Here is a 14,220-nt window from a genome sequence, read left to right as displayed (position 1 = left end):
TTGAACACCTATATCATGCCTGGCACTGTAGTCTATTCTGGAGGTATAAAAGTGAACAAGAAACCACTGTTCCAAGGAGCTTAAAATCTATTTGAAAGGAAGCTTAGTGTATGGAGTAACTTATTTCTTCTGTAGGTTAATCAGATTAATGTTTTAATCATGGACCATTGGAGATTGCATTCTGATTTTTCTTTTTGCCAGAGTGATGATTGATGGTGCTCTGTTCATCCTTTAGGGCATCAATAGTAAAATCAGCATTGCAACCATTCAGTCCTCAGCACAGTCTATGCCCAGCTCAGAGAACATAGAATGCTGCCAGCTATAACTTTTCATCATTTTCCTCAGAAAGTTTGAGTATGGCTTGAAACAGAAGTCTTCAGTATTTTATACTCTATTAGGGCTGCTGTGTTTAGTTGAGCAGTTTGTACATTGTATAAGGGTATCCAGCTGAGGAGGCAGGAGGAAGCTGAAATTCAGCCTAAGCACTGCTCTTTTAGCCCTCTATGTGACTACTTCTGCACAGAAAGACACACTTTTCCAAGTTGTCTGGCCAGAGGGGATGCCTTTTTATAATTTGCATGAAGATGGCATATGAACTAGTGGGTGGCCCTACTGACCACAACAGTTTCCTAATTCAGTACAATCCACAGAGCATATGTTTACTGCAGAGGTATCATTTGGAATACTAGGGACCACATGTTTATCCCAAGAAAGAAATGACTGAGAAAATATATTTATGAAACTTTAAAATGTTAAGACCAAAAAGGATTTTTTAGAAAACAAGTTTAGCCATCTAATTTTCCATGTGTAGAAAATGACTTTGAATTTCAGAACTTAACGGAAAGTTGGAGATCATTATGTTTAACTCCCTCATTTCATAGATGAAGAAATCAGTGCCCTGAGAGGAGAAGCAACTTTTCCAGGGGTCACAGTCACCCAGGTCTCCTAACTCCTAATCCAGTGTCCTTTTGATTTGACTATATTTATCACCACACAGCCAGTTAGTGGCAGAATGAGTGCAGGCCCCAGGCCATTGATACAAGTCAAGTAATATCAAGACAGTTTCCTAATTCAAACACAGGCATCTCAGGCTCTGCAACTAAAACTGGATGGCTAATCTTACCTTCTCCTTGTGAAGCAAGGAGAATATTGGGCAACCAGGGCATATTTCACCTGTGTCACCTCTGAAGAGCTCCACTTAAGTAGTCATTCTCTCTTCTCTCTGATGCCTCTATATCCTGTCCCACTTCTGAGTTAGGTGCAGGAACTGTGGTTGCTGTGATTGTACTTTCACATGTAATCCACCAGCAAAGATTGAGAAAAATCACTTTCTCTTCTGATATACTCATTGCCCTGTAATCTAGGGAAAGCGGAGGGGGTAATCTAATTATCTCAGTCTTACTCTGCACCTGTTGTGTGTTATTTCCCCAGATGGCCAATAATTGGTCTTAGGCAGTGCTTACGTGTGAAGGTGACACATCTCAAGGCAAGCTGTTCTGGTGGGAATTGCTCTCTGGTGGGAGCGTGTTCTTACTTCTTCAGGTTTCAGAGAATTCTGGCATGCTGCCCTTCTTTCCAGAGCTAATGAGGCATGGATAACCATTCCTTTTACAGTTGCTCTGTCTGACATGGATGGCATCATTGTCTGGCAACCTGATGAGGTATATATTTTGAAGGTGAATGCATGATATGTGGGTTCTGATGGCCTACCTCAAGTCCTGGCTTTGCCACATAGTTGGATGACTTAGGCCAGTCACTTTATCCTGTCTGCATCTCAGTCTGTTCATGAATACAATGGACATGATCATACCTGCTGTTTTCCCTTACAAGGCTCTTAGGAGGATCAAATAAGGTAAGGGATATGCAAGTGCCCATAGTGCCAGAGAGTTCTATAGTGTAAGCATCACTAGGCTCTATAGCGTAAGTCAGAGAGCTGACTGGGGTGGGGAGGCAGAGAGCAGGGTGGGGAGATGAGTGGGATTGTCTATCACAGGGTCCTGAGGCCCTCTTGGGGATTCCTGGCAATGAGCTCCCGAGCCAGGGTTGGGAGAGTAGGTGGGAGGTGCGGAGTAGAGGGATGGGGTTGGAGGACTCCTGCCAGGTGGAGAGGCCCCAGGTGCAGCCTCAGCTTCCCACAAGATCCCTAGGTGCTGTCAGTATGGGAATGCAACTCCTGAGCATCTGGTACCCATTCTCAGAACTTTTGCCTCCTACTTCTAAGGCCACTCTCATGGGATCCTTATTTTTTAAAAAAGAAGAGCAACAGGGAGTAGGACCTCTCTTGTAGACAGAGAAAAACTAGAGCAAAACTCTTAATGTGTTCAGTTGTGCATGACCAAGCATCTCCACAGAATTTCAAGAGATGGGAGGCTGCATGCCTTATTCCGTGCTGACCCTTCTGTCTATGAATTTCAGCCCACACCATGGAGTATTTGCATGATGTTCACCTGAGCTTCTCCCTTAGTGGGGGCGGGCATGGGACACTAAGAATGGAAGATGAACGTGTGTCTCTGACTATGTGTCTTTGTATTCCAGAGCCAAAAATAAATACCCTGCAATGTGCTTGCTTGATGGTGCAAGCTTCCTTTAATTCTTGGTGTCACTCATCAAGTGTTGAGAGTAATAATTATTTATAGTGTTTATAACTGCTTTTGGCATCATGCTGCTTCAATATTCCTGATAGGGGGAAGGGAAGAGTCCTGTGGAGAGGAGGTGGGTATAAGAAAAAACTGGTTAAGGATTTTAGAGCTCGAGGATGGAAGGAACCTTGGAGAACATTTCTTCTCACCTTTTCTCTCTTCTTCTGGTAGGTGGTCCTCCAGACTCTGCCCAAACACATTCAGTGATGCATAATTTACTGCTTCTCAAGTCAACCCGCTTCCTTTCTGGACAATTGCAATGGGATAAAATAATTTATAGAGTTATGCTGAAATATGCTTTCCTCTATTTTCAATTCTTTGGTTTTAGTTATATCCTAAAGGTATTGTCTCTCTAAAAGGATCAACCCTACATGACGCATTCAAGAGACATTGTCATAATAGTCCTACTGTTGCCTATAGGGATTCAATCAGAGTTTCAGGCATGGTAGAACCTGAAATTTCTCTAATAAGCAGTTTTGTAGATACCCTTTATGAGTTATGTTAGAGGAAGTTTCAGTAGAACCTGCAAAATGGTAAGGAAAGGGAATCCCAGAGAGCGGTGGGATCTATAAAATTCAGGAATATTTAAAAAATCCTTAAGACAATGTACAAAGGACCCATTTATTGCCCACATATTATGCCAGACACAGTTCTGGTGCTGTGTCTACAGTGGTAAACACAATAGGCAAAGTGCCTGCCCTCCTGAAGCATACCTTTAAATGAGCACAAGACCCCAAATCAAATGAGTAAACTAGTCAGTATCGTAAAGCGATAAACACTGTGAAGAAAATGAATAAGCCAATGAGATAGACAGCAACTCTGTGTTTATCTGTAATTTTGCAATAAGAAAATATATCAGATTATTTTTCTTTGTGAGTTATTCTTTGGGAATATAGTTATGGAATCTTTCCCTCACCCAGGTGTAATAAAGATATTCTCCTATGTCTTCCTTGTTTCCCTTCCTTCCTTCCTTCCTTCCTTCTTTCCTTCCCTCCTTCCTTCTTTCCCCTTCTGCCTTCCTTTCCTTCCTCTTTCCTTCTTTCTCCTTTCCCCCTTCCCTTCTTTTCTTCCTTCTTGCATTTAATATATCAGAAGCCTATTTTTCTACATGGTGTGAGGTAGGAAACTTATTTTATTTTTCTCTGTAAAATAAGCAAAAGCTTCCAGCAATATATTGTGAATAATACACCTTATTCTCATCTGATCATAGTTTATATATACACATACATACACACATATGTATGTGTGTGTATGTAGATGCATAATTTATAAACATGATTCTGAGCTTTGTATTGTTCTTGTTGTTAATCTCTAAATTAACACTACTGTGTTTTTTATTATCACAGCTTTATCTTATGTCTTAATATTTGATAGGGGAAATGCTTACTCTTGGTTTTTCTTTTCCTAACTTGTTTTAGCTATCTGTGAATGTCTTTGTGTCATATAAATTTAAAAATTGTATTAGAAAGTTTTGCCCAAAAACTCTGTGGAAATTTTAACTGGAATTGCATTGAATAGTAGATTGATTTGGGGAAAACTGATATCCTTACAATGTTTGTCATCTGGTTCGTAAATATTTGCATCTTTTTTGTCCTTTAATAAAGCCAAATATTTCTTTTATATTAAAGCAATATAAATATATTATGAAGCAGAATGCAAAATCATCACAAATTTTAAGATAAATAATGGAACTTCAAGGGACTGTTACACTTCCAGTGTATTATAACTCCTTGCTACCAAGGCTTTCTTTTCTTTAGGAGAGATCTCTCTCCTCTGCCCTTGAGACTTGGCTGGACAAGTTTTGCCCTTATACATCATCCTGCAAGCAAACTCTCTCCTGAGTGGTTAAGTAGGTGGCTACTGGAGTCAGATCAGTTGTATTCAAATCCCTAATCAACTATTTAGTAGCTGTGTAACCCTGGACAAATGCTTTAACCTTCCCAAATTCTTAGTTTTGTCAGTAGCAAAATACAGAATCAAGTAAGTTAATGTGTGCCAAACGTTTAGCAGAGTGCTGGAGATGGAATAAGTGCTCAGCAAATGTTAGTGACTATTATAAGCAATTTTAAGCTATACTTGTTATGCTCTAACACATGGGCGTGTGACTGTACCTGTCAATAAAAAAACAGAGAAGAAATATTTGCCCTATCAAACATTAAATGAGCTTTCTGAGGCAACTGCAGTCTAAAGCTATTCCTTGTTCTCTTCAAAATGCATAACAATTAAAAAAATCAAATGTGTGAGGTTAATCTCAATAAGCAAAAAACTAAAACAGACTACAAAAGAGTAAAATTGAGGCATCTGGTAGGAGAGAAGCTTATACAATATTAAGTTTTTAATAGAAAAGAGATAAAAAGCTTTGCAATGGGAATTGTGAATGATTTTGTGGCCTAAGTTATAATATCCAGAATGAAAGTAGAGGCCAAGAGGCTAAGAGAGAAATCCTATAGTTATTACTTAGCAGAGTTTTCACTACTCTTGGCTTGGGGCAAGGGCAGAAGCAACAGGAAGGAAGGGTTGAAGGGTGTTTTATTATAAAGTTAAGCTGCAGTTGGGCAGGAAACCACAATGTCGAAGACATTCTCTTGAAGGAACTGTTAAGGTAACACCAAGAGCAAGTGATAATACTGAAGTCAGTGAAAGGGACTGCCAGTGCAGGAGCTACTTCTTGAATTACATAAAAAGTTGATGTACCACTCCCATTAGGGGGGATCAGGGTCCACAGATATCAGACTTTTAGGATAAATCAACTTTACTGCCACTGGAACTTTGAATAAACATCCAGGGTTAAATAAATTACTAATCAGTAGTAGTTGAAAGAAGAGGAAGATTCAGTCTATGCATGGGGAGGTTTCATTTTAATTTTGAAATCAACAGTTATTTTGTAAAGCTGTTACAATGTAAGGGCAGGTAATTTGTGTCAAATGGCTGTTTATAAAACTCTTAATGAAATCATATTTTTATCAAAAATGTATAATTATGATGGGCTCTAACAATGTATTATTTATTATTTCTTTCTCTTATCCATACCAGAAAACAGTTTAACTGCAGATCAAATTGCTAATACTATTAGTGCCTAGTGGAAATAATGAAATTGAAAATGTAAAGAATCAGGAGTACATAACCAGTTTCTAGGGGCATGCATTTATGAATTCAAATTATTGAGAAAATAGCAAATATATATATAGTTGATACACTGGATATTATACTAAGTGTTAAACTTTCCACTGAATCATTCCCATTAGTGTACAAACTTGTTATTTTTTCTCTCATGTAAAAATCAAAATAAACAAACAAAACACCCTCTCTTGACTCCACTTCCACTTCAGCTATAGTTCTTTTTCTCTGCAAGCTTCTTTTTCTCTCCAAGCCTCTATAGTGATGCTTATGAGACAACTGTAGTCTAAAATTATTCTCTTTAAAGAGTTGTCATTAATTCTTCTCCCAGGCCTTCTCAACCCTTCTTCAAAAGTTTCTGCTCTTACCAATCCACTGACGCTTTTTCCCTTATAGTCATTCTGTGACAGCCATGCTGTTAAATCCAACTATTTTTAAGTTATAATTTCTGACTTATTTACAGCATTTGGCAAAGTTGCTCACTCTATTCCTGCAAACACCCTCCTGCCTTGATTTCCAGGATACCACACAAGATTGGGTTTCCTCATATCTTTCTGACTTCTTCCCAGTTTTCCTTGCTGGTTCCTCCTCATCTTCCCAATCTGTGTCCAAGGCTCAGTCCTTGAACATTTTATATTTTGATCAACTCTACCTACATGCTTTGCCCATTATCAAGGCTTTAAGTGCCACATATAAGCTAATGACTCCAAAATTATTATTGCCAGCTTAGACACGTCCTCTGGATTCCCGACCTAGCTATCTGACTACTTGACATTTTCATATGGATGTCTACTAAGCACCTAAACTTAACATGACCAAAACAGAGCCCCAATATTCTCCAGAAAACCAGCAACTACTGCATTTTCCCACCTCAGTTAATAACAACACATTCTGCTAGCTTTTGAATGTGTTTGCTCTTGCTTCTCTAGTTCTTTTAATTGTGCAGTTAGGGGGTCAATTTTAGATCTTTCCTGCTTTCTCTTGTGGCATTTAGTATTATAAATTTCCCTCTACACACTGCTTTAAATGTGTCCCAGAGATTCTGGTATGTTGTGTCTTCATTCTCATTGGTTTCAAAGAACATCTTTATTTCTGCCTTCATTTCGATATGTACCCAGTAGTCATTCAGGAGCAGGTTGTTCAGTTTCCATGTAGTCGAGGAGTTTTGAGTGAGTTTCTTAATCCTGAGTTCTAGTTTGACTGCACTGTGGTCTGAGAGACAGTTTGTTATAATTTCTATTCTTTTACATTTGCTGAGGAGTGCTTTACTTCCAACTATGTGGTCAATTTTAGAATAAGTGAGACGTGGTGCTGAGAGGAATGTATATTCTGTTGATTTGGGGTGGAGAGTTCTGTAGATGTCTATTAGGTCCACTTGGTGCAGAGCTGAGTTCAATTCCTGGATATCCTTATTAACTTTCTGTCTCGTTGATCTGTCTAATGTTGACATTAGACTCTATAGAAATTTTAACTGGAATTGCATCGAATAGTGGGATGTTAAAGTCTCCCATTATTATTGTGTGGGAGTCTAAGTCTCTTTGTAGATCTCTAAGGACTTGCTTTATGAATCTGGGTGCTCCTGGATTGGGGGCATATATATTTAGGATAGTTGGCTCTTCTTGTTGAATTGATCCCTTTACCATTATGTAATAGCCTTCTTTGTCTCTTTTGATCTTTGTTGGTTTAAAGTCTGTTTTATCAGAGACTAGGATTGCAACCCCTGCTTTTTTTTGTTTTCCATTTGCTTGGTAGATCTTCCTCCATCCCTTTATTTTGATCCTATGTGTGTCTCTGCATGTGAGATGGGTCTCCTGAATACAGCACACTGATGGGTCTTGACTCTTTATCCAATTTGCCAGTCTGTGTCTTTTAATTGGAGCATTTAGCTTTGCTCTTTTGGCTTAGGATTGTCTTGGCAATGTGGGCTGTTTTTTGGTTCCATATGAACTTTAAAGTAGTTTTTTCCAGTTTTGTGAAGAAAGTCATTGGTAGCTTGATGGGGATGGCATTGAATCTATAAATTACCTTGGGCAGTATGGCATTTTTCATGATATTGATTCTTCCTATCCATAAGCATGGAATGGTCTTCCATTTGTTTGTGTCCTCTTTTATTTTGTTGAGCAGCAGTTTGTAGTTCCCCTTGAAGAGGTCCTTCACATCCCTTGTAAGTTGGATTCCTAGGTATTTTATTCTCTTTGAAGCAATTGTGAATGGGAGTTCACTCATGATTTGGTTCTCTGTTAGTCTGTTATTGGTGTAGAGGAATGCTTGTGATTTTTGCCCATTGATTTTGTATCCTGAGACTTTGCTGAAGTTGCTTATCAGCTTAAGGAGATTTTGGGCTGAGATGATGGGGTTTTCTAGATATACAAGCATGTCTTCTGCAAACAGGGACAATTTGACTTCCTCTTTTCCTAATTGAATATCCTTTATTTCTTTCTCCAGCCTGATTGCCCTGGCCAGAACTTCCAACACTATGTTGAATAGGAGTGGTGAGAGAGGGCATCCCTGTCTTGTGCCAGTTTTCAAAGGGAATGCTTCCAGTTTTTGCCCATTCAGGATGATATTGGCTGTGGGTTTGTCATAAATAGCTCTCATTATTTTGAGATATGTTGCATCAATACCTAGTTTATTGAGAGTTTTTAGCATGAAGGGCTGTTGAATTTTGTCAAAGGCCTTATCTATTGAGATAAAAATGTGGTTTTTTTCTTTGGTTCTCTTTATATGATGGACTACTTTTATTGATTTGCATATGTTGAACCAGCCTTGCATCCCAGGGATGAAGCCCACTTGATCGTGGTGGATAAGCTTTTTGATGTGCTGCTGGATTCGGTTTGCCAGTATTTTATTGAGGATTTTTGCATCGATGTTCATCAGGGATATTGGTCTAAAATTCTCTTTTTTGTTGTGTCTGTGCCAGGCTTTGGTATCAGGATGATGCTGGCCTCATAAAATGAGTTAGGAAGGATTCCCTCCTTTTCTATTGATTGGAATAGTTTCAGAAGGAGTGGTACCAGCTCCTCTTTGTACCTCTGGTAGAATTCGGCTGTGAATCTGTCTGGTCCTGGACTTTTTTTGGTTGGTAGGCTATTAATTATTGCCTCCATTTCAGAGCCTGTTATTGGTCTATTCAGGGATGCAACTTCTTCCTGGTTTAGTCTTGGGAGGGTGTATGTGTCCAGGAATTTATCCATTTCTTCTAGATTTTCTAGTTTATTTGCATAGAGGTGTTTATAGTATTACCTGATAGTAGTTTGTATTTCTGTGGTATCAGTGATGATATCCCTTTTATCATTTTTTATTGCATCTATTTGATTCTTCTCTCTTTTCTTCTTTATTAGTCTTGCTAGCAGTCTATCAATTTTGTTGATCTTTTCAAAAAACCAGCTCCTGAATTCATTGATTTATTTTGAAGGGTTATTTGTGTCTCTATCTCCTTCAGATCTGATAAAAAAGAGTCTGCATTGCCAAGACAATCCTAAGCCAAAATAACAAAGCTGGAGGCATCAGGTAGTTGAAGCTACATGACTTCAAACTATACTACAAGGCTACAGTAACCAAAACAGGATGGCACTGGTACCAAAACAGAGATATAGACTAATGGAACAGAACAGAGCCCTCAGAAATAATACCACACATCTACAACCATATCATCTTTGACAAACCTGAAAAAAACAAGAAGTGGGGAAAGGATTCCCTATTTAATAAATTGTGCTGGGAAAACTGGCTAGCCATATGTAGAAACTGAGGCTGGATCAATTCTTTACACCTTATACAAAAATTAATTCAAGGTGGATTAAAGAATTAAATGTTAGATGTAAAACCATAAAAACCCTAGAAGAAAAACCTAGGCAATACCATTCAGGACATAGGCATGGGCAAGGACTTCATGACTAAAACACCAAAAGCAATGGCAACAAAAGCCAAAATAGACAAATGGGATCTAATTAAACTAAAGAGCTTCTGCACACCAAAATAAACTACCATCAGAGTGAACAGGCAACCTACAGAATGGGAGAACATTTTTACAATCTACCCATCTGACAAAGGGCTAATATCCAGAATCTACAAAGAACTTAAACAAATTTACAAGAAAAAATCAAACAACCCCATCAAAATTTGGCAAATGATATGAACAGGCACTTCTCAAAAGAAGATATTTATGCAGACTGGATTATGTTCTCCCTTATTCTATAAATAGAATTCTATTATAGAGACAAGTTGAAGTAGATCTCAAATTGTTGCCATTGTCACAGCTGTAACTTGTGACTGATGTGTAAAGAACCATTACAAGCTGGACTCTAAGAGTAATCGATATAGCTTTCACCTCTGATAGACACTAGCCAGAATCTCTTCCATTATGGTTACCATCAAAGAGAGGTACAAGGTCAGAAATCAAACAACAATGATACACTACCTTTCCCTAAATATAATGAATAGACTAGGGAACTATTCTTAATAATAAATAATTTATTAATTAGAACATATAAGTGAATACAGAAGACATTTAAAAGTAAAAATACAAAGGAATAATTTTATTCATGCAGTGCTTTCATAAAAGGTGAGTATAAACTCAGTCCATGAGCATGTAAAGTGAAATGAGCTGGCTGGCTGGAGAGGGACAGGGTGCCAGAGACTACTAGCCAGTCAGGGTCACAGCTGTATTGGTCGATTGCTGGGTTCCTGTTGGCTTGGTCTGGATCATGTTATTTCTGGTGTTGGATTTCCTGTCCATGCTCCTGACCACGTCTCTCACCCACGTGGCTTGTGGATCAGCACAGACTTTTAGGCCACGTTTGGTAATAAAACTGTAACGCAAGGAAAAGACAGATGAAGTTAGCCACATTCTCAAAGCCTCAGGGTCAGGAGTTAAGATCAGGGCAGACATGAAGAGATCTTGTGCAGAAATTACTGCAAGAAATAGTCTTTCAGAGCCATGAGATCATAAATGAGCACCCTTCTTCTGCCATCTATTTTAACATAAAGGAGTAATATCTGCAAGTAGTATCCAGCCCCTTTGTTCACCATAATTCACAGGCTCCTTTTCGCATCTATGTCACCAAATGTTGTAACAAAAAGACATTTGAGGCCATCTAGTTCCATTATTACATAACCTCTTCCTTTTCAAATTTGAAAATACTCATCTTATTTTTTAAAGAAAAGGTGATTTTTACATTTTCATTCTTTAGAGCAAAGCTTGCAATTACGTGTTGGGAAGAGTTATTACTTCTAAAAATGAGATTCTAGCAGAAGAAAGGGACCATGTAGGTTGTACATTGACTCATTTTCTTGAAATATGGCAACTGATAAAGTATGGGACTCTGCCTAAGTCAACCCTAAGATCCTCCAACTCCAGTGAGGCTTGCAGGGAAACCCTGACATGGGCCAGCCATCTCAAACCCAGACCTCAGAGCTGTGCACAGTATTCAACAGACTCTTCCACTAAGCTAAATAGAGGAGGACTTCTATTCTTTCTTTGGCAGCCTAATTTTTGCAATAATCGCTCTTCGGTTGGGCTGCAGAAAGACATGGTTGATAAGGAAAACTAAAGAGGTTTTCGTTTAAGTTGAGGTGTTCCTCCATGCTGACCTACTTTTCCTGAGGATGGCAGCATTTCTATAGAGTGCATTTCTATACCTCTAGATACCCACCCAGCCCAACATCTGAGGAGGCAGACTCACATTATTGCTCTCAAGGAGCCTTCCGTGATGGTGTAGGTCTTGATTCTGCTAACTGGCAGTCGCTGGGTAGTGAGGCTCACACAGGTCCTCTTATTTGAGACTTCAGTCCCTACACCTGGTGAGGAAAAAAACCCCAGACAATTAAAAATAAAGCAATTATCCAGATCACAGGAACAATCATCTGTTAAATTACTCTGAGAATGTTGTAAGAATATAAGGCCATTTGCTTTTTGGGGGAAGAGATGACTGATAGGCATCATGAATCTCTTGCCCATCATTGATTCTTAGTAAATATTTGACTAATTTAAAAACTCAATCAATAGAATTGTTTCAGGAATTTCATGCTGAGGGAAAATAACAAGATGTTATCCTGTCTCTGTGTATATTTTCACTTAGACATTTGGGACGGCTAGCAAATGCCCCAGTGACACGCATTCATTCATTTATACAATGGTGCCTGTTGTGTCCCACATGTTTTATTAAGACAGACATTATCCCTGTTTTCATAGAGCATATCTTCTCAGGAGGGAGCCAGGCAGCAGACAGGTAAACAGAAAAGATCATTTCAAATAGTGTAACATGTTACAGTACCATAAGTGAGATGACAGAGTAATGCGTGAAGAGTACTCTAGGCAAGGCAACATTCAGTGAGGGAAGGAAGCATGCTTTTGACAGACTAAATAAAGGTGTTCCCCTTTTTAAATGGTCAAATTTCTCTCTCTGTCAGCTGCCTAAGACGCTGAAAAGAAAGAAGGCCAAAGGAAAGAAGGTGGCCCCAGTCCCTGCTGTCGTGAGGAAGCAGGAGGCTAAGAAAGTGATGAAACCGCTGTGTGAGAAAAGGCCTAAGAGTTTTCTTAGGCAGGCACTGGACAGGACATCCAGCCCAAAAGGGACCTCCACTGCTTTGTGAAATGGCCCCGCTATATCTGGTTCCAGCTGCAAAGAGCTATCCTCTATAAGCAGCTGAAAGTGCCTTCTGCCATTAACCAGTTCACCCAGGCCTTAGACCCCCAAACAGCTACTCAGCCACTTAAGCTGATCCATAGGTACTGACCAGAGACAAAGCAAGAGAAGAAGCAGAGACTGTTGGCCCAGGCTGAGAAGAAAGCTGCTAGCAAAAGGGTTGTCCCCACTAGGAAATCACCTGTTCTTTGAGCAGGGGTTAACATCATCACCACCTTGCTGGAAAACAAGAAGTCTCAGCTGGTAGTGATTGCACATGGTGTGGACCCCATCAAACTGGTTATCTTTCTGCCTGTCCTGTGTCCTAAAATGGGGGTCCCTTATTGCATTATCAAGGGGAAGGAAGGCAAGACTGGGACATCCAGTCCACAGCAAGCACTACTGTCGCTTTCACACAGGTTTTGTATTGAAAACATTGATTTGCTCCAGAACATACATCCTCTGGTGCATCCCCACATTGTAACTGAACTCTCTAAGATTTTGATAATTTATCAAACTATATATTAAATGGGCAAAACCTACAAATGCATTTATAATCATCACCTCTAATCCATAGCTAACATTAATAAAAAAATTACTGTTTGTAAGGAAATCTGATGTTATTAAATAAACCATAATATTTATTTAATCTTAATCTCAGGTGATCATGTCTCTTATTCTATTCAGTTTATACATAAATAAGCACAGGCTCTGAGTGGTTAAGGAATTTACCTGAAATTACCCAATTAGGAAAAGTAGGAGCTCAGATACTAATCAAATTCTCCCTGTTTTGGAAGTTTACGAAGCCCTCTACAGTCAAAATCATCATTCCTTTCTTGCACATGGGAAGTTTAAGGCTCCCCTGGAGACAGCAGTTTAGTCCAGTCAAAACCTCAGTCAAACCCAAAATGTGTGCCCACCTGCCTTGCCTCCCTGTTCTTTATCTCACAGACAGCTTCTCCACTTACCTTCCACAATGTATGCAGTGAGACAGCAGATGCCAAGGAGGGCCAGGATGAGAAGTCTCATGGCTGAGGTCCTGCTGAGCTGTGCAAGGAGAGTGAGGATCAGGCTCTTTGAGGATCTCTTTTATGCCTCTAATGGTCAGTGCACTTCCTGTGGTGAGAGGGGGCTTTCGAGGTGGGTGTAGGATCATGGAAAGTCTTTGCAATACTGATGCTTTTATTTTTCTTAAAAAAAAAATGTCCTTTTCCCTATTCATACTAACCTAACACCTTGTGGCCTTTACCCCTTTGTCTGTGGTTAATGTGTCAATTAAACCAAATGCATGCATAAAAGAAAACGTGGTTGTGTTGTCTCCTGCCACCAGCCTGAATTCAGATCTTCCGCCGTAGACATGCCTGAAGGCTGTTCACTGTCATGGCCCAGCATGGAAACTGTAAAGGAAATGAGGTGGGGTGGTCACTGTGTTCCATCCCACCTCATGTGACATCCAGTGTGACATGGGGCTTCCACAACCATGGATCATGAGTCCCTGATGCCACCCTTTGACTCTTTCAGGAGGGGAAGAGAGGCTGCTGCCACACTGAGCTTCTCGATCCTTTGCTTTCTTTTTTCTCATTTTTCTCCTCCACCTTTATTCAAGTCACCCACCTTTCTTCACCCCAATCTCCCCAGGTACCCAAGAAACAATTAAATAACTGTTTAAGCATGTCTACATGCATATGTTTGCTTTATTACAACTTAACACACACATTTATAGAAGCTTTTGAAAAGCTATGCTGTACCAATTTATTTCAAATAAAAAAGAAATAAAATTATAATCTTACCATCTGACAGTTTTCATTTTCAATATTTTTCCAGTGAATCTGTATTGGCAT

The 14,220-nt window shown here is 39.4% G+C and overlaps 2 protein-coding genes and 1 pseudogene across 9 annotated transcripts in view; 2 read left to right on the top strand and 1 right to left on the bottom strand.

The window, feature by feature from the left end:
• Window positions 1-14,220, top strand: part of LOC100978961 (lymphotactin) — a 231,275-nt gene that overhangs the window by 180,480 nt on the left and 36,575 nt on the right. The window lies entirely within an intron of this gene.
• Window positions 10,258-13,569, bottom strand: LOC100978630 (lymphotactin-like). Of its 2 annotated transcripts, XM_063595675.1 has the most exons (3): window positions 13,348-13,569; window positions 11,438-11,552; window positions 10,258-10,564 (listed from the first exon to the last, which is right to left on the bottom strand). In XM_063595675.1, the coding sequence occupies exons 1-3, from the start codon at window positions 13,406-13,408 to the stop codon at window positions 10,396-10,398; spliced, it is 345 nt and encodes a 114-aa protein (XP_063451745.1). In that variant the 5' UTR covers window positions 13,409-13,569; the 3' UTR covers window positions 10,258-10,395. The 2 variants fall into 2 exon arrangements, with proteins under 2 accessions (XP_063451745.1, XP_003824661.3); XM_003824613.7 differs by lacking the exon at window positions 13,348-13,569 and having other exon boundaries at window positions 11,438-12,073.
• LOC134728996 (large ribosomal subunit protein eL8-like) lies at window positions 11,800-12,810 on the top strand (annotated as a pseudogene).

Source organism: Pan paniscus, chromosome 1, assembly GCF_029289425.2.
Source record: "Pan paniscus chromosome 1, NHGRI_mPanPan1-v2.0_pri, whole genome shotgun sequence".
NCBI lineage: Eukaryota > Metazoa > Chordata > Mammalia > Primates > Hominidae > Pan > Pan paniscus.
This window is presented reverse-complemented; position numbering and strand designations above follow the sequence as displayed.

What these genes read in the sequence shown, in the direction of transcription:
- LOC100978630 (XM_003824613.7), bottom strand. Translation starts at nt 11,715, where the DNA reads ATGATGGGCAAGAGATTCATGATGCCTATCAGTCATCTCTTCCCCCAA. An exon ending in GGCTCCTTGAGAGCAATAAT is followed by an intron (nt 10,565 to 11,437) that starts GTGAGTCTGCCT and finishes CTTGCGTTACAG; the next exon opens with TTTTATTACCAAACGTGGCC.